The following is a 20,133-nucleotide window of genomic DNA, read 5'->3' as shown; positions in this document are numbered from 1 at the left end:
TTGGCATTTGTTGATCTAAATGCTGAAAGTACTGAAAATGCCACTTTGTTCAAACAGTCAGATTTCACTGGCAAGGACTTCCAACAGGTTATAATAGACAATAGAGATGCTGCAATCAATTTCAGTAGCCTCAAGTGGGTTTTGCAGATCCTAGAACTTTGAATTCCAGGAGTCTGAGCACTGCAAGTCAATTAGCTGCTGTGTCAGATCCCATAGCAAGGGGACCAGCACATGAAAACCAACCCTAAGCAGGGGAACATAAACAGCCCAGGGAGCCATCCCCATGTTATGCTTGCTACCTGTCCTTATGATCCTAATAACTGCATGTTCAAATATTATCTCTAGCCCTTGGCACTACAAAACCCCTGACCCGGTTGATTTCCTTTTGGGGCAGGTACATTCATTAACAACCTTGCTTTTTACTTCTTTTGACACAGAAAGTGACCAAGGCTGCTATACAAGAGACAGGTTGCAACCTTGTGTATATTCTAATTAAGTGTTTCATTTTCTAATGGAACATTCCTAAACAACTGCATCCCCAAGTGACCATGAGGATCTCAGCAGAGTTTGACCACCTCTTCAGACAATGGTTATATAGGGATCTGGCTACCTCAGGTGCAGCCAATTCACTGATTTGCTCATGAGAATGCAAGGAATGCATTTCTCTGATTGTCACAACGCCACTCTCTGGTGGATATGAGTAAAAGCCATATGACTTTTCATGGGATTTATTGTTAACCTGTTTCCTCCTAAACTATCCAGGACAGTGATCTTCAGCTATAGAATATAAAACACCTTTATTACTTTGATAACTCTGGCACGGAAAGACAATTCATCTTATAAGAAGACAATGAACCTTTTAATCCATTATTTATTGAGAACCAATAAAGCAAACTCAATGCTCCCTGATGTCCTAGTGAAAACCTGCTGTGATACTTGAAAAATACAAACTGAGGAAAGAAAAAACAGAACCCAAAAGTTAAATTTCACAACAAATTAAGAAGAACAGAAAAAGAAAAAACACTGAGCTTCGCAATTAATTACAGAAAAACATTTTAAGTGCAACAATCAGCTTATTCAAGCAACAAACGTTCAGTGAGAGGTTTCGCAGAAGGTAAATTTGTCCTGATTATAATACATAAAAAGGCAAGAAACATATACTCTAAAAAGAAACCCGCCTATTACAATTAATAAATTCATATATTAAATAAGGATCCTTTAATATATATTACAATTTTGTTTTTTTATACATTATATCTTCACTTCTTTTCGAAACGTCAGAAAATAAATCAACAGTACGGGCTTGTGTTAAATAGAAAATCATACGCCAATCTTGCTTAGAACTAATAAAACCAAATTGCACCCTGGAGAAAAAAAACTGCATTAAAAAAATAACAGCACAACCTTCTGATTTTAGAAATAAACACAAGTATTCTAATTAAATAAGAAAAATAAAGAAAGTGGCTTTTGACATAATGACAAGTGATTTAGTGTGATTTGATGGTGGTGTATTTATTGAATGTTGTATTTCCTACAGTCATGATAAACGGGCAGAGACAGCTTCTCACCATTTAGTGTTATTTTAGCTGTTGCAGAACAGCCTCAGTTTACAATACTGAAATACCCTGTGATGCACAACAATGAGAAGCCTGCAAAATGTTTTTACTGAGGTTTTTGACAGCCAACACCTGTATTTTTGCTATCGTTTTGGTTGAAGCCACAGAATCTATTTCAGACACTTACCAAACGGATAAAATAAATCATATCCTTCAGCCAAAAGCAATCAAAAAGAATGAACCTGTACAATTCACAAAACAAACAACAACTTATTAGGGCTTGACTAATTTGATATGTTTTTTACTGATCATTCTGTAATACTGTTTTTTGTAAATTAAGAAAGAAGCCGACTACAAGCTTTTATCTTGGCCAAAAGGTTCTCAAATGATAAATTCATTCACTGCTCAGAGGAATATAGTAATACATTCCTGGAATACCAGATGTGTGAAAATCAGTCTAGCCCTCACACACAAACTCTTTTCTTATTGGAAAATAACCTATAAACCTCCAAGATTGCTAAGTGAGATCAAGCTTATTATAATTTAAAGAATGAAAGGAAAGGGCTACTCCTCTTTTACCTTGGGCTTAATACTATATAACCCTTTCCTTCCACTCGAAATAAGCTTTTAATAATTAACATCGTTTGCAAATCAGAAGCTCAAAAAACCTGCGGTGCTGTAGCCATAGCAGGTGGGATATCAATTTAAATGAGTTTTTCCTTCATCAATAAAACATTTTAAAAAGCCGTATTTGCCTTTGTGTCGAAGTGCATGCTTTCCCGGGAGAGGCTCAGATGACTCGTCTTAACTCTCATCCTAATCGTCAGCTCTTTCCCCGGGCCGTTGCCCCTGTGCGGAGAGCAGGCTGTCAGGATGTCCAGGACTGCATGTTCTTCAGCATCTCCTCGAAGGCCTTGAGGGAGGGCGCCTGGGCGTAGGGCAGCCTGTCTGTGATGCGGCTGTAGAGGCTGAAGGACTTCAGCTCCAGCCAGATGAACCCGAATCGGTCGTCGTCAAACAGCACGAACATCCCGGGCGTGCGCTCGGGGCTGGTGAAGCCGTGGCCAGCGATCAAGCCCGTCCCGTAGAAACTGCAACACAGCCCGGAGATCGGCACTGTCAGTCACTCGGCACTCTGCGCAGGGGGCAGCTTGCAGAGCGAGGCTCACTGCAGCTCATGTGATCGATGCAAGCATGATACACCTGGTAAACTTTCAACGTTTCCCCTACAGGCAGGAGTTTCCACTGCAATATCCCTCAGGTAAAAAGATGTCCAGGGGACGTATGTTTATTTACAATAGCCATGCTTTTAGATCACCTCCATCTGAAATCTCCAATTCGAGTTTACGTCTACATTGCAGTGCAGAAACACAGACCCAAAGAATGTACATGTGTCTGCAGGAATGTGCACTGTCAGCCTATCTGCCTCTTTTTCGTACTGCCAGTGCTTAGCATGCACAGAAGAACTAAGGTGTCAGAAGGAGGACATGGTATGGACAACCACAGGACAACCTCGGGACAACAATCAGTCTCGCAGATATACAGCCCTATTCACCTTTTCCTAAAGACTGGGAACATTCTTCAATCAATTAAGAAAATCCTGGTTAATTCAGAAAATTCTGGCCAATCAGGGCTTAATCGTTCAGTTGAAATGTCCTCTAAATGAGCGAAACGAGGCCGGGGGCAGGCGCTGCTCACCACATTCGGCAGGTGCGGGGGTACACTTCGGTGCGGGCCATGACCCCCAGCGGCAACACGAAGGGCTGGGGTTCGGACCCCTGGCCCGACGGGACCTGCGGCGCGGCCCCGCCCTCGGCGGGTGGCGGCTCGTCCCCGGGGTCGCCTCCTCCTGCCCCTCCCTCGGCCCCCTGCTCCCGCCGGCCCCTCCCCGCCTGCGGGCCCCGCTCCTCGCCCTGGGCGCGCTCTCGCTGCACCTGCTCGTGCTCGCCCATCACCAGCCGGGACAGCTCCTCCACGCTGCGCTGCTTCTCCAGGTCCGGCAGCTGGATGGGGCGCGACAGGTCGATGTCGAGGGTCAGCTGGCCGGCGGGCACGTTGGGGTCTCCCTAGGGGGGGACACTCAGGAATTACTCCTGCTTTTGAGCTACGCAGACTATTTTACATCTATTCCGCTGTGCAAAGGCAGACCCAGCCAGAGGTAACAGTACTGTATCACCTGCAAGTACACATCTAACAGCACACTCGTTCAAGGCCCCTCAGGACAATTCCAGATCACCCAGATGGCATCTTGTACCTCCAGCAACCTTATTTACTGGATCTCTTGCAGTAATTGCCCAGCCATCTACACTGGAGAAACAGGAAGGAGACTCGGAGACCGCTTCAGAGAACACGTCAGGGCTGTGAAGATTAAAGATCTCTTCAAGCCCATCGTTTCTCATTTCACCTCTGACGGCCACGACCACACTAATCTCTCCGTCTGTGTTCTCAAAGACGGTTTTCCGAACTCATACATCAGAAAGACCACCGAAACCCAAATTATCCTGCACCTAGGATCACACCTTCCCCCTTCTCTTAACGACAGACTACTTTTCTTCTAATTCTCTCTATTCATTGTAGGTTTCATTTCACATCTCTCTTCACCTATCCTGACTTCATACCTCTTGATTGGCCTCTCTTTCTGTCCCCTGCTCCCGCCTCTCGCTCCTCCTCTATCCCAGCTTTAGTTCTCCCGCTACATTAACTTTGCTTACCGCCCTGTCTCTCTCACACCTGAAGAAGGCTCCACGGCCGAAACGATGTGTTTTCTTTCTTCTCTTTTCAGCATGGAATAAACCTATTACTTGTTCCTTTGCAGCCGACGCATGCTGACGCAGCTCCCCACCTGATCATAGTAGCAGTGCAAGCTCACTCGTCCAACAAAAACAGGTACTGTATAAGTATCACTCTTTTAGCAAGTATTCGTAAGTAAACTGCTGGTTTAACGAGGAATGAGTGTATATTAACAGGTGTATATATGTTATATACGATATAAAAACACAGTTTGTTGTGCTAGTGCTCTGCTCTCCTCAGAACTGATGTGTTGATCAGACCGGGGGCTTGAAAAGACCTGTAAATCTCAAAGGGCAACACCCCGCAACACCCCTCGTAGATCCCACTGCTCTTCTGCCTGGGCAGCCTAGGCACCACCAAGACTGCTCTTCTTTACCACAAGGGGGCGCTGAGGGGCACCGTCTCCGTGTCAGGATTCCCCCCAGTTCTCTCCTGGGACGGCGGCTGCTACTCACGGTGAGCTTGGTGCCTTTGGCGCTGTTGCCGTGGAAGCTCAGCATGACGATCTCCAGCCCGTGGCTGCCGTACGTGCCCTTGAACAGGCCCGGTCTCAGCAGGTCGCTGGGCTGAGGCGGGGGGAGGTAGATGCGCCTGTACGTCAGGCAGTTACTGAAAGGCAAGGATAGTCAGGTAGTCATGTCTCGTCATTTGCACAAACCGCCTTGTACCGTGTGGTGTCGTGGGAAGCCGGAGCCTACCCGGCAAGCAACGAGCGCAAGGCAGGGTACACCCTGGACAGGACGCCAGTCCATCGCAGGGCAAGTGCAGGCCAATCATACATGGGGACACTTTGGTGGCCACGGTAAAGACCGAGGGGGAAATTTGGCCCGGACACAGAGATTACTCCCTACTCTTACAGAGAAATGCCTGGGAATCTTTAATGAAAATGAAAGGGTCAGGACCTCGGTTTAACATCTCATCCGAAAGATGGCGCCCACTACAGTATAGTTTCCCTGTAGCGGAGCTAGTGCAGTGATGATGTGATGATGTCAGTGATGACGTCAGCGCCCCCACTGCGCGTAGCAGGGACCTCAGCTGCCTGGGCTGGGGGAGGTCTCCTTTAGCTCACGCGGTTGGTGCCCTGTTGCTTTACGCCGGAGACCCGGGTTCGCGCCCCAGGTGTGGGGATGGAACGGGTGGCGGGGGGCACGACCCCGCGCGGAACCGAGACGATCGCATCCCAGCCACTATACCAGGGTACTAGGACCCACACAGACCGCAGGGTTGGCGCGCCCCATTGGTCCCACTAACACCTCTTCCAGCTGCAATCACAGCTTCCCAGGAGGTCTCCCATCCAGGTACTAGCCAGGCTCAACCCTGCTTAGCTTCAGTGGGTAGCCAGTCGAGAGGTGCAGGGTGGTATGGCTGACAGATTGTATTCCGGCAAATTATAATCGTCATTTATTTTCTCTGACCAAGAGCGTTTGGACTCCTGATGAATCAAAACTTTCTTTGCTTGTATCTATAATGGGTAATCACTTCTAGATTATGGGTGTTACCCTGGTGTCCTGATCAAATTTCTCCCTGGACCTTTCCCTATCATGGCCTCCTAATAATCCCCATCTATGAACTGGCTTCATCACTCTGTTATCCTCCCCACTGAGACCTGGTGTGTGGTGAGCATACTGACGCAGTCTGGCTGCAGATGCACCATCCAGGTGGGGCTACACATTAGTGGCGGAGGGGATCCCCATTAACTGTAAAACGCTTTGAGTAGGGTGCCCAGAAAACTGTCCTCTACCCATGCAGCCCCCACCTCTCCAGACTTACTCGTACTGGCTGGTGTAGATGAATTTCATGAGAATAAGCTCCTGCATGTGTTCGTGGAAGATGTCCTCCAGGGTGCGACCCCACTCCTCCTCCAGCCACGTGCGGAACTCCTGCAGACAAACACGAGACCCAGCTGTCACCTCGCACAGAGAGGCACCAACTCATCCAGACAGCGGCTGTTTTCAGCTGGGTCTTTTTACGATGGTTCCAGATGGTTCTACTCCTTTGAACTGAAATAATATCCCGGATCTTTGCTGATCTCTATTACTCTTCTTTCATAAAGTGCTTTGATATACTGTATAGAGGGAGGTGTGAACAGCGAGGATGGATCACTTTGCTTTGACCGCAAAGACTACTCGGAAAAGTAAAAGGAACCACATCTGGGCAGCTGGTTCTCCCTCAGGTTAGAAGGTGCAAAGTGTGAATTAACCTCAACTTGTTATTTTCATGAGCATGTGAAACAGAACACAAAAATGGAAAGGATTACAAAACACAGTTCCTGAGAGTATGCAGACACTGAAAGTAAATAACAAAGCTGATGTTACTCATGCCCTCAGCTGTCTAAAAGACTAAAATATCCAGGGGGAACAGAAAGCCTGACATCCCAAAAGTATTTCAGAACTGGATGTTGGCTCAAAATTCTTCATATCACTGAAATGAGAACTCCTGCCATGCTGTTTATGTCATTCTTTACAAAGTGCATAATCCCCAGACACGTTTTAAAATGCATGCTGTATTGACCAAATGATGAAAGAATAAAAGCAAATCTAAGCAAGTTACTAAACGATGAAAGAATTTCTTAATAAAGAGAATGAAAGAATTCCTTGTTTGATGCACTCTTTGATGTCTTTGTTTTTTTCCTTTAAATCATGCTTCAAAGCTCCATCGGTCCACAACAATACTTTTTCTATATTTTATCTACATTTTTCTAATGTAATCAAATAAACAAAATAAATTAGTTTTAAATATCACATTACAGAAGATTTATTTTGCTAGTTTTCTCAAGAATTACTCCCATATGTCAAATGTACTGGATTAAGCCTTAAGCAGTATGTTAGCCTAGTTCTGGAGATCTGATTTTTAATGCCAAATGGGATCCCATGCCAAGACTCTAATACAATCTCAACACATTTGAGAATGCTCTATTGGGTAGATGTCAAATTTGTCCTGCAAAGATAAAGGGTTTTCCACACTGGCAAACTAGCTTCCATTAATACCAAGAGATGGATTTTTAAAATTTCTATTGAAGATATGGATAATATAAGGCAACACAGCTTTTGGATTTTAAAGGAACCTTTCTGACAGAGTTAAATGAAAGAGTGCTTTAGAAGTCTTCCAGAAAATTTTGATGATCAGAGACTTAAAATGTGGTGATGAGTAAGAGTGTGATGTCATGCAAAGAATAAGAGTGTGATGTCATCCAAAGAGTAAGAATGTGATGTCATGCAAAGAGTAAGAGTGTGATGTCATGCAAAGAGTAAGAGTGTGATGCACAGGAACAAACCCTGTGAAGTCAAAAAAGTTCCTTAAGGAGACGTAGCAAAATTATCGAAACAAGTTAGCATACATAGTGGGTCACACAGGGTTGTAAATTAGCTAGATCGTTATTTCAATGTAATGTGAACAGCACAATGCCCTTCTTTTTAAAATAAAAGGGAGAGTATTTTTTAAATGCTCTTTTAAACACAAAAATATGCAGACGTGTTTATCACATCGCTGATGTAATATGGAGAAACTCTTTAATATCCTTTAATATCACCTCTTGCCTTCCTCCGGACATCCGATGGTGGTCTGTCTGGTTGCATTTGGTGGAAAACTCGTCTTTCTTTACTGTCTGAAAAGAAAAAAAAACACCAGTGTTACCAGTTTCTAGAGAAAGTGAAAGTAGTGTTAGTGGGACAAGTAGGGGGCGCAGTCAGTCATCCTGCAGTCTGTGTGCCCCAGTATAGTGATGGGGACGCGATTCAAAAAAGGCTCTGTCCTTCAGGTGAGACGTAAAACAGAGATCCTGTTCTCCGTGGTTATTAAAAAATCCCAGGGTGTTACCCTGGTGTCTGGTCAAATTTCCCCCTGGCCTTTACCAATCATGGCCTCCTAGTAATCCTGATCTATGAACTGGCTTCATCACTCCGTTCTCTTCCCCACTGATAGTTGACGTGTGGGGAGCATACCGGCGCCCTATAGATGCCTTCGCATTATCCAAGTGGGGGCTACACATTTTGGTGGTGCAGGGGAGTCCCCAGTACCTGTAAAGCCCTTTGAGTGGAGTTTCCAGAAAAGCGCGTTTTAAGTGTGAGGAATATTATTATTACTACTTTCGATACCTTGTGTTGGGCTTCATAAAGGGGGTGTGGCTTGTCTTTGGGGGCGTTGCAGCAAGAGGTCAACAATTTCGGATGGGCTCGGACATCCTCAGTACACAAACTACTGGCAGTCATATTTCAGTGAGCTGAAGCCGAACCTTTAGTTTCTTAGAGCAGCCATATCGTGGTGTCACCTGCCCCGCTGCGGAAGGCTGCCGACCGACACTGACCTGGATGTCTCCCTTGTGGGGCCCCTTGTGGCCATACATGCACTCCACTGTGGCCTTGTTGTTCTCCCACATGTGAATACGGAACAGGGGCCGGCGGCGCATGGGGTCATCCACGCGGGGGTCATGGGGGGGCAGGTACATCCAGCCGATGATGAACAGCCCGTCCACCTGGACCGTAGAGACAGATGGGAACACGCTAACAGACATACCAGCGTGGAAAACACACCCATCAAGGCCTATATAACGTGATACTGCCGTTGGGTTTAAACCATTTATTTTTAAACCAGGCTCTGTGGCCCCTGGTATAGAGGTCTCACGTGAGAAGAAACCGTAGAGATCAAAGTTTGAGGTAACAAACACAATTCCATCAAGAGATTGCAGCCTAGCTTCAAATTTTACCTAGGGCTGCGAGTTGGAAGAATAAGACAGCAAAAGAGACTTGCTGTAAAATTAGATAATGTCAGAGCGAACAAAGTAAATGATAAAACTTTCAGTGGCTCGTCTGAATGGCACACTGCAAAGGTGCAAATCCTATTCAGACAGGAATTCCAGTTTCAAAGTCCACTGAGTAAGGGCAGTATATCTCCAAAAGCAAACCTTAATGTATGTGATTTAGAAACTGGGGGCAACCTGACTGACCATTTCTCATATAAAGAAAAACCACTCCACATACTGCAGACTCTGGGCTTTTGTTGTTGAAGCCGGTGGAGTCAAAGCTTATGGAGATGAATCACAGACGTCCATAATCACCAACACAACTCATACACCTACCACGACATTGAGCAGTCCGCCGTAGGGCCCGATGTCTGGCTGCCACAGGCCCAGGATGTGTCGGTACGGGTGCAGCACTGCACAAGGGCAAGTAACAGACAGAACCCATTGAACAAATCAGCTGAACACAGCAGAACGCAATTCGCAAAAAAGACTTTTGTGGTTTCTGAATTAACTTTGAATGAACGTTTCTACTAATAATTCGAGAGTTTGCAGATGGTGCCACAGGAGAATGGATTTTTGAGGATTTTTTAATCCAAGCTAGATCACCCATGTTGCCCATTATTTCTGTAACACAGAGGAATACTGATTATTTGGAACTTTAATTAGCATCACAACCAGGCAGTGAGATGCAGGCCTGACACTGCAGGTACAGCATGTCCTTCGCAGCTTGTTAAAGCACTTACACCAGTGAAATGCAGCTTTGCACCATTTGGTTTAAAACACACTAGCCAGTATATTACAGCCAGGCAAGAGATGACAAAACACAAACAGCCACAAGGAAGCAACGGGCTGCACATTCAAATGGGGTCACAGGTGGCAACTGACCTGGCCCTGGTGAAATCTGGAGAAGCTGGACTACAGGGCTCATCTTGAACCCTAAAACAGTGCCTGCAGTGACTGAGCCACCTGGTACCAGCTAGATGCTTTTTAATTAACATAAAGTTGCTTCCCTGTATGTGAGAAGGGATCCTTTTCCTGCTGATTCTGCACTGTAGGTCCGTGGATCAAAAGATTAGGCAGTTATTAGGCCGACGACACCGCTGTATGCTGTACTGTTCGTGCATCGATAAATAAACCTTGATTGATTTATCGACTGGTTAAAAAGAAGGAGTCTGCATTTTGAAACAGTGGTTGTACAGCACTGCAACAAAAAAAGAAGTAAACTGCCCCACAAATAAAGCTGCTGCTCCACGAATTTATTGGTACATTTCTGGTAGATTTTAAGGTCTTGTTTTTAATACATTGAGAAATTAATGGCTGAACCCAGCCACAGGGGTAACACGTGACGGCCAGTGGGATTTTCTTTGGCCCCCATAGACTCACATGCATGAGATCTTTTTAATTTATCTTAAAAATGATATTTAATAGACATTTTTTTCCAATCTGCTTTCTGTACCTAGTTCCAAAGCGACTATTTTTGTGGATGTTTCTGAGCCACACAGATCGAGACACTGGTTCCACAATGTGCTCTTTGTCACCACGAGGACCGGTTTAATGAAGGCATGCTGTCAGAGTGGGCAAGTGTTTTCGAGGTGCACAGCATGGTGCGCTAATGAAAACATCAATAATACTGTGAGACTTGGGCCACTACAGAGTTTTTAAAAAAACAATGAATGAGCAAAAATGGTCTCAGTGAACATTCTGGATTCCAAGATGCAGGTCCAGGAACACTCTGCTTAGAAAAGCAGAATACAAAATACTAAACAATCAGTTTACAAAGCAGAAAGAAAACAGTAGATTATCTGAGCATTAAATCTTTTTTAAATTCAAATTTTGGTTTAAAAAGGCAGCACCACATAACATTTTTATTTTAAAATGAAATGCTTGATTTTTATATTATCTTTTATTTTTTTATAATTGCATTTAAGCCCTCAAAATAAAAAAATAACATAATATACAATGAACTTTATTAGTTTACATTTATATAAAAATAAAACAGTTAGGATCCACTTGCCTGACTGATATGTTATTGAATTCACTAACATTTATACATTTATATAAAAATAAAACAGTTGTGATCCACTTGCCTGACTGATATGTTATTGAATTCAATAACATATCAGTCAGGCAAGTGGAAAAAACAGATGGAAAAAACAAGCAGTTTTCCTGAAAGCTTTATAAACTGGTTGAAAAGGATCATGTAAAAATAAAGACTTAATGTCCAATGACATAAGACCATGTAGAACCATGTAGAAAAATATAAAGTTCTTCTATTGGCAACTGTAAATTTGGCAAATTGTAAGTACTGACAAATCCTGACTTCACAATGAGGTTTATTTCTATTGCTTTCATTCTGGAAGTGCAGTTTTAAATTTAGTTAAGAATTGTATAAATATCCAAGTTTCACATATACAAAAACTGCATCATGTTTCAACTGCACAGTGCAGAGTACTACCTGCATTTCAAAATTGATTTTCAAAGGGAAATTCCACTTTCATGATTCATTATCTTAGGATTTAATGAAAAAAACCTGGCAGTGTGGCCTAAACGAGAAGCAGGAGCCTCATTAAACACCACAGAAAAATGTGTGGAATTCCACAGGAGTAAAGAGTTCTTATTTAGAGCTCCTGTGTTAATGAACACAAATAGCAGGCAAAGGTACAGCACTTAAGAGTTCTTCTCAAAGGCTGTGGCTGAAGCTGCTTGACAGGATCTGGGAGCCTCAGGAAACCGAGCTCTCTTGAAGGACAGCTCTGTATTAATAGAGTATCAGGGGGTGCAGAACTGACTGTATATCCCTTACACGAGATGTGCTGCCTTCTTCCCCCTTGTGGGGGGTCTAACTCAAGGCACTGGCAAAGGATAGAGAGCTTCTCAGTTTCCTAATGAGGGTAGAAACAGAGAGCTGCTCCATATCTAGACTTCTGGCTCTGGAATAGCATTAGTAAGAATTATTGCACTCAAGGGCAGAACAGATGCTCACCTGCTGGATACCACGTTCTCTAGGCCATTAGCACATGTCTAATTAGACTTCATAAATGCCACAAAAGAAACTGATAGGAAGGCTTCCCTGAGACATGAGTATCTCAGATTCCTCAGGAGGTTTAAAACCTTGCTCAGCTCCAGTGGAACAATAAGCTCCCCATTTTCAATTTCATTCGAACATGTGAAACTAGCACTGTGAAAACTCTGCCTCCAGCCCCCTTCCAGACACGGTTACAATTTTTGTTTATCATTTCATTTAAAGGATTTTTTTTTCCAAAAGAAATCATTGCAGATGCTTAAGTGACCAAAGTCAGGCAACTGTGGGGAAAAGGACCGAGTTTAAGTAAACAAAAATAAATATAATGTCAGCAACTCCTTATTAGTCCACAGAAGATTTGTCCAGAGTCTCATGCACAACACAAACATCTGAGACTTTTCCAAAGTATGGGAACAGCAACCTTTAGAGCCTGTTGATTTAACAGAGAGTGCACATGCCACATGCAGTCTGCGGAGGTAAGAGGTGCTTTTCCACAACTGTTGATGCTGTAAAAGTTCCTCTTTATTGTGACCTCTCTAATTATCAAACAGCCAACTCATTTGGAACAAACTGCAAACCGTCTGGTCCAGCACTAAGTTCTGCATATCAATAGGAGACCTAGAGTGTGTTTGAGAAAGGGAAGGCTATTTTTGGGAGGGGACGGGAGGTTTAGAACATGAGGAATCTTCGGGTAAAGCAGGAGCCAATCTGCAGGGCAGTTAGGGTGACATAAGAACTTAAGCTGGGGTTGAGCACAAATTCCTGTTAGTAGTGCTCCATGCGTTATCCTTCCCCCTCCAGCAGTGATCACACACATGGCGGAGTTACATACAGCGGATATATATGTCCCGGTAATCCATATGTTCGTAGTCTGGCAGGAGCTTCATAAAGCGCCCAGACTTCACTCGAGGGTTAATACCTGAGCGGAGACAGCAGCACAGTGACACAGGGAAGTATCCCGAGGAGCCTTCAGACAGCATGGTATCACAGAGCGAGGACAGGAGGTGTAGGAGGAAAAGTTGTTCTCTTGTCTACCTTAATGCTGGTGACAAGGGGGGGAAAAAGAGTAACGGGCTCGGACAAGCCCCAGGTGAAGGGATCACAACTGCACCACAACAGCATGCAGAACAGTCCGCTCTCTTCCTCTTACTCCGTCTCCTTAACGCTCAGACTGTCTTGCATTGATTCAGCACTGGATGCGCTGTTTTTATTGCCAAGGGCTGGGAGTGGGGTGAGTGGAGGGCGGATGTTCATTAATAGCCTGTTCTTTGGTGCGCTGACAGTTCAGGAGCAGTTAACTGTGGAAATTACACCTTGAGTAGGAAGAGCGAGACGGAGAGGGAGAGTGGCTGACTACTCACGTTTCACATACAGCTCCCTGCTGGACATCCCGACCACCTCGACCTTCCGCAGATCTTCAAGCATCCCAAACTCTGCGGGGGGAGGAGGTGGAGAAGGAAGTTAGACCCTGACACTGTGTCCCAGCAGCCTCTTGGAAAACCTGCCTCTTACGGGGTCAGCATCAGACGGCGCCCACTCTTTATGTCTGGAAGTGCCAAACGTGACCCAAGGAATATAAAAAAGAGGAGAGTACCGAGAGTATTGGAGGTAGCTAAGGCTAACCACCTCTAACGGTTCCTGCACTCGGGGGTGGCAAAGTGAAACATGAAGCAACACAGATCAATAAATCTTCATTATGACATACAGCTGTCCTTTCTGGAAAGCATGTGACATCATTTCCATCGTCTCTATTATTAGCAAGGCAGCAACCCTGTTAACGTCCCCCTGCAAGATCCCATTAGTCTCGGGAACAAATAAATTCTTCGCTGAATTGCATTCACAATCTTATCAGCTTAATTGCTACCTTACACGTATCCCCCTCTTGAAAGTGGATTAATAAGAAGATGACAACAGGAAAGAGTATTGCAACAGCACACAGCAATGAAGGCAAAAAACAAACCACAAAATGGGGCAACACCATAGAAAAAACAGAAGAAGTCACCTGATAGGCTGCACTGGTGAGGGGATATACTGTACTTACTGTATATCATTATTGATATACAGTAAGTATATAAGTATATAAGTATATAAGTATATAAGTATATAAGACCTCTTCTGTGTCGCAGCTTGAAGGCATTTTAACACCACCAACCCCAAAATCCAAAGTTATGGAGAACCTAAATGACCAGCCCATTTAAGGCTGCTTTTCCAAACATCTTAAATGACAAGACATTCAGAAGAACAACAGAGCACTGCCAGACATTTCACTTGCAAAGACCAAGTAGAAGCCATAAGGGGCCTGACGGTACTCATTACCAGGCAGAAACACTGCACAATTTACATAACCTTTTCGTGTATTGATCCGTGTGTTCTACTGCACGGTGCAATTACATTCTAATCATTCAATTAAAAAATGTTTTTCAAAAAGTAAGTGGCAGCTGAATATAATTTCTTTTGGAGCCTTTTTCTCAAAATATATGTTCAGTTCACTTCCTACTAAAAATGTCCTTAGTTATAGTACACAGAAATCAAATAAAAGGCTGACAAATTTCTAAAATACCTGTGACCTCCCCCCCGTCACTGTGCACCCAATACGTGGAAGACCCCCACTCCACACACACACTAGACCTTTCTTAATCTCTCCCGCCAACCTGTTTTCTCTGAAAATATCCGATCACATTATTGAGCCTCCGGGTGGAATCTGATTCCTGGGAGTCTCTGGACCATCTTGGAAGGCTGGCGGAGATGTACTCACATCAGGAGCGTGGGCAGCGCGGCCTCACAGAAGACGGCTCCCCAGCCAAACTGTTGTTTTTAATCTTTCTATTCAGCATGGAATTAACCACTACTGGCTCTTCTTCTGCTCACTCTAGCTGGTGAGGGTCTCCACTCTGATCACTTTAACTAGGACTCGGTCCCAGAGCAGTCACTAGAAGTAGTACTGCATATGGCAGACTTTTTTCTAAGTGTAGGTGACCTAAAATTACAATAAATAAAGACTCTACGGTTAATATAAAGCTCTTTACACAGATCCATAAAGTTAGAAATGACCAAAGGATTATAACAGCATATACTCTATGAAGTAGTTCGAGTAGGTATCTGCTTCAGCATGCGCAGGCTGCAAAGGAACAAGTAGACGTTTATTCCATGCTGAAAAGAGAAAAAAGGAAACGTTTAGGCTGTGGAGCCTTCTTCAGGTGACTCTATATTCTATGAACACAAGTCTCAATCACATTTAATAAAACATATCTTGGTATTAAGAATACAAAATAGAAATGGAAAAACTATAAAAGGAATAAAAAATAAAATAGAATAGTTATGTAAAAACTATAATTATGATGAGCAGTTCCCAAGGCACGTAGTGTATCATCCAGTATTGAAATACGGGAGAATCCAGGGCTGTGTGAGTTAAGGAGGCGATTAACACGGGCAGGACTGGGGGAGCCGGAGGACGGTAGAGGAAAGTGGGAGTTTGAAAACGGGGTTCCAAGGGGGCACCAGCGAGAAAGCACAACGGCAGGCAGACAAACTCGAAGGAAGAAATAACAAAGCCACTAAAACCAGCGAAGCTCTAACACAAAACCCGTACTGTGCAGCTGGCACTCTGCCGGAGCCAGAGACACTGGTTAGCTGTCAAAGTGAACTTCCTTCTACCAGGAAGGCTGAAGTATATATACCAATCTGAGGCACAGTACTACCAGCGACCGGAAGGTGCAGTCCATAATAGTAAATTAAAGCGATTTTGTTAGATAAGATCGATGGAAAGTGATCGAATATCGGTGACTCAAGCAGTCCTGCACCAAAGCTGTAACTGTGAGGATAACGTAAGTCCAATTACTGATCAGCGTACTGTAAGACACTACAGACCGAAACGTTGCTATAGCTGATGTGAATTATATCGCGGCTGGGCGAAAAAGAAATTCAGATGCTGGATGGACGAATAGTGTCCGGTACTGTATAAAAACGACTTTTCCAGGTTGCACAGCTGTTTGTAAACGGCCTTACAGACGGGCCATATCCGGAACCGATGAGTTCTGCCATCTCATGCCACTCAAAGTTTCTGAAGCAGCAGTCGAGGGCTGGTCCTGTTAGTTGCACAACAAAGTAGGTTGAGTGTCGGTAGTGTTCAAACAGCTGCATTCGACACACGGTATCAACTCAAGTCCTTTACTCTTCTCCCGGGCAAATCTGTCTCTTCCCGAAACCGAAATTACGGGCTCTAGTCCTTTAATGGTAAAATGACATTCCGATCCCCTTTACTAAAGCACAAATGACTTCATATCGCTGCACCCACCTTTTTAAATGACTAATATTTCCCCCCTCTTACCCCGTTTTGTTTTATAGATTATTGATATTTACCCTCGGTGCATCGTCTCCTCCAGATTGTCTCGGTATTAAGGATGTGCCGGAATTTCTTGCACACCAGTGCCAGGTTAGGCAGTGTTGTCCCAGGCAGGGAGGCGAAGATTTCTACCAGGAGCTCCGGAGGGAGGTCTAGTAAAGAGTTCGGGCTGCCTGGCCCCTTGCAGGCCGGGGGCTGGCAGCTCAGCCGGGTGGGTCCTGCAGCAGCTCTGACAGGAGCAGCTGCAGCACCAGGATCGCTGGTCACCCCGGGCCCCCGAGCAGCTCCGTCGCCCGGGCAGCGCGGACCAGCCTCCGCCTGCATTTTCCCCACTATCCGCTCCTCTTCCTCCTCGTCCATCTCCAGCTCGGGGTCGGTGTCGGTGTCCTGATCCGCCGGGTCCTCTCGCTGTCGCCTCCTGCACCTCCGCGACTGTCCGACTCCGCAAAGCCTGGCACACACCGCCATCCGTACTCACCGAGAACACAACATTACATCACCGCCACAGCGCAGGAGCCGGCTGTGTGCGTGCTGGGCCGGGCGGCAGCCCCGCTCACGTCACGCCGTGCAAGGTGGCCAGAGCGATTGCAGGCTCCGACAGCGGGCGTCTCTGCGCCGGGAACACATCAGAAAGAAGTGATAAATATTCTCCTCTGGCCACCCGAGGGCTGTGTAGCTCGAATTTCGACAGTAAAATTCCAAAGTCGTTTTATTCCTTTTTTATTTCATTCATTATCGTTAAAACAGCCAAGCAAAGTGAAAGTGAGAACGAAAGAAGAACGTGTTCCGCAGCTGCAGTAACTGGACTTCATAAGAGTGTATAGCACAAGCACACTCTCAGAAGCAGGCTGAATGCCTGTGGGCCCTGACAAAGGCCCAGCTGCATCATGGAGCCGATACTAGTGTGGCGCCTGGGGCTATCAGGATATCAAGTGAATGGACGGTCACTGGGTCTCTGTCCCGGTCTTCGGCTAGCCAGGCTGCTCCTGGAGACTTGTCCACAGCTGCCCGTCAGGGTGATGTGGCCAGAGACAGTGTGCCAGCAGCAGGTCGGGCTGCTCCTGGGGGCTCCCTGCTGGGTGTCACAGCAGCCACCTCCCCTGACAAGCAACCCCTTCCTGGGAGCAGGAGGTCATCCAGCACGGGCGTCGAAGCTCCACCTGGGAGGCATGGGTACTGTATTGAGAACCTCTGTACAGGCTCTGGTCTCTGAAAGTGAAAACGGACAAACGCACCCTGCATTGGAACATCTCTGACCGCCTCTGCTTCCAGGAATGACAGATTATAGTCGTGTAACTGGTAATCACATCTGTGCCATGAAAGTTGCTACGGACTGCAGTCTGTGTTCAGTAACTGCGTACCCTGCTTGCGTCTGGTGTGTAGTTCTTGCAGTATAACTGCCCCAGGCATGCTCTGTTTATAGTCATTTCAAGGTCTGAGGTACCCCAGTCCCATTTGAGATACCTGCACGAATGAAGACAGTGGGGGTACTTTGCTAACTACTGGAGCAATTAGATGTGAAGGGCCATTGTCTGATTTCACTCTCCCCCCTCAGTGGACATGCCAAGACTGGCCAATACTGATTATTTAAAGTAAAACGAGTGTACTTCAGACACAGTGCAGAACAAGAGATGATTCTTAAAGGCAGCAAGTCTGATCTTTCTGTTTGAGAACCCTTTGTATTCTTAACAGCTCAAAAAACCTTTAGGTTTTTTCAATTCAACCCTGAAAAGATTCGGAATTCCCAACCCATGACAGATTTTCTGCGATGCCGCCCTCTTGTGGACAGTCTGCACAATGACTGCTCTTGTTTAGTTTGTACTGACGGCGCTGAACATGCGTGCTTTTGAGGGACAAAGGTGTCACTGCAGATAACTGTAATTTAACCCTGGAGCTATTGGAATGTGTGGTGGCTCTCTAACAAACATAGGTTAAGCAACAGTTACCTAGGCTGCCAAACGCTACTGTGCCACGGCGAACACACAATCAGTGCCTACCTCTGTTGTGAGGTTATGGCCTTCTAGACCAGACGCAGGTGTCGGGGCTTGGAATTGAATATGGCGATAATCTCGTCACTGTCTAGAAAGTCGGCAAATTCCTGTTCAAATGACAGCTAGTTTGCAAAGGTCTCTCATATGAGGACTTTGTCTTGAGCTGAAGAAAAGCTGCAAGAGCTCATTTTCACTTGTTGCGTGTAACAGTTCTAAGTATTTCGTATTACTGCTTTTAGATTGTTCAGTAGCTTAACGAGTTACTCTGAAGTTAATATTTTATTGCAAAACATAATGAACACAACGCAAAACGCAAGATTCAAATCCGTCCGAAATATTGTATTTAAAACACCATGCAGGATTTTCCTTGAGCTCCGTGAAGCTGGTCCCCCTACAGACAGCACAAACGATGAAACCCACCTCATTCGTTAGTGCTGCGTTTGTGCCGGTTTGTGTCGCTGTAAGTAGAGTTTGTGCTGCTTTCGTTTCCATGATATAGCGCCTTGTTTTCTCGGGTAATCATGTGACTATCTACAAGGAAGTTTACAGGTACCAACAAACTCGGTACTTGAACTCCTGATTGTGATGAAAACAATGGGGGCAATTTGTTTTCCGAGTCTGTCTGGTCGGGTGGGGTGGATGTTTCAATATATTTCCATATAGCGTCGTCTTTTCCTGGCTGTGACGTCACTCTGTGACGTACAAAACAGCAAAGTCACGACCACCAGATCTTTCAGTTCTGATCTTTTGATCAGTTGATTCCAGACTTTGCAGCCTTTACACGAATAAACAGTCTTACATTTAAGAAGGTGTTACTATGTTAGTTCATTGGGTTAGGTGTTTTCTTTTCATTTTTAACCATGTTCTCGAAAATATATTGCTTGTATAACACGAGAGCCCATATTCACACTTTAGGTATTAATTTCAAGATCGATATAATTTTACAGTAAAAACAAAATTGGTAGCACGAGCATAATAATATAATGATAATAGACTTGACATTTTTATTCATTTTTGAAGTACAAAGCAGAAGGTGTTTCCCCTACCTTAAATATACGATTAAAAATTGTTCAAATGCCATGTATTCATTACAGAAAGCAGAGGAAACAATTATATTGCCAATTAAAAATGTATTTATTTCGAAGAGTACGGACATTGTGAATCAATAAAGACGTTAAAAAATAAGCCGATGTAGTTATTGGCATGGAGCCTATATATCGCGATATGACAAAATCAGTCACGCTCATGTCGCGACATGAAAGGCTCTATATCGCGATATGACATACCCGACCAAATGCCCCGCCCCCATGTCGCGACATGGAGTCCATATGTTGCGATAGGGCATACCCTGACAGGATATGATGACCTCATGTCGTGATAATAATTCCAAATATCGCCACACGTCCTATCTGGGTATATCATGTCCTAATATGAGACCTTTTTTGCGGCAGAGGGGCCAGGGTGGCATCGAAGCAAGTTGTGATATACACTGCCACAATATACATGCGATATACATGGGGTCCCTATCATGACATGCTGTGGAGGTCTTGTCGCGATGATATCTCACAGTTACGCGTTTGGCAACTGCGTGTCACGGTAGGGAAAGAAAAGGAAAACGCGCCTTAGGAAATAAAAACCATAGATCATACAATCACGGTGATTTTACAGACCTTACAACCACCTGTTTATGTCAT

The 20,133-nt window shown here is 44.8% G+C and overlaps 1 protein-coding gene across 2 annotated transcripts; it reads right to left on the bottom strand.

The window, feature by feature from the left end:
* Window positions 1-853: 853 nt before the first annotated feature.
* On the bottom strand, window positions 854-17,047 carry fbxo31 (F-box protein 31). 2 transcript variants are annotated; one of them, XM_015368139.2, is made up of 10 exons: window positions 16,466-17,047; window positions 13,468-13,539; window positions 12,939-13,025; window positions 9,421-9,497; window positions 8,650-8,817; window positions 7,876-7,950; window positions 6,117-6,226; window positions 4,802-4,955; window positions 3,255-3,622; window positions 854-2,647 (listed from the first exon to the last, which is right to left on the bottom strand). In XM_015368139.2, the coding sequence occupies exons 1-10, from the start codon at window positions 16,914-16,916 to the stop codon at window positions 2,425-2,427; spliced, it is 1,785 nt and encodes a 594-aa protein (XP_015223625.2). In that variant the 5' UTR covers window positions 16,917-17,047; the 3' UTR covers window positions 854-2,424. The 2 variants fall into 2 exon arrangements, with proteins under 2 accessions (XP_015223625.2, XP_015223626.2); XM_015368140.2 differs by lacking the exon at window positions 12,939-13,025 and having other exon boundaries at window positions 16,466-17,042.
* Between the last annotated feature and the right edge of the window lie 3,086 nt (window positions 17,048-20,133).

The sequence above is a fragment of the Lepisosteus oculatus genome, chromosome 20 (genome assembly GCF_040954835.1).
Source record: "Lepisosteus oculatus isolate fLepOcu1 chromosome 20, fLepOcu1.hap2, whole genome shotgun sequence".
Classification (NCBI taxonomy): Eukaryota; Metazoa; Chordata; class Actinopteri; order Semionotiformes; family Lepisosteidae; genus Lepisosteus; species Lepisosteus oculatus.
This window is presented reverse-complemented; position numbering and strand designations above follow the sequence as displayed.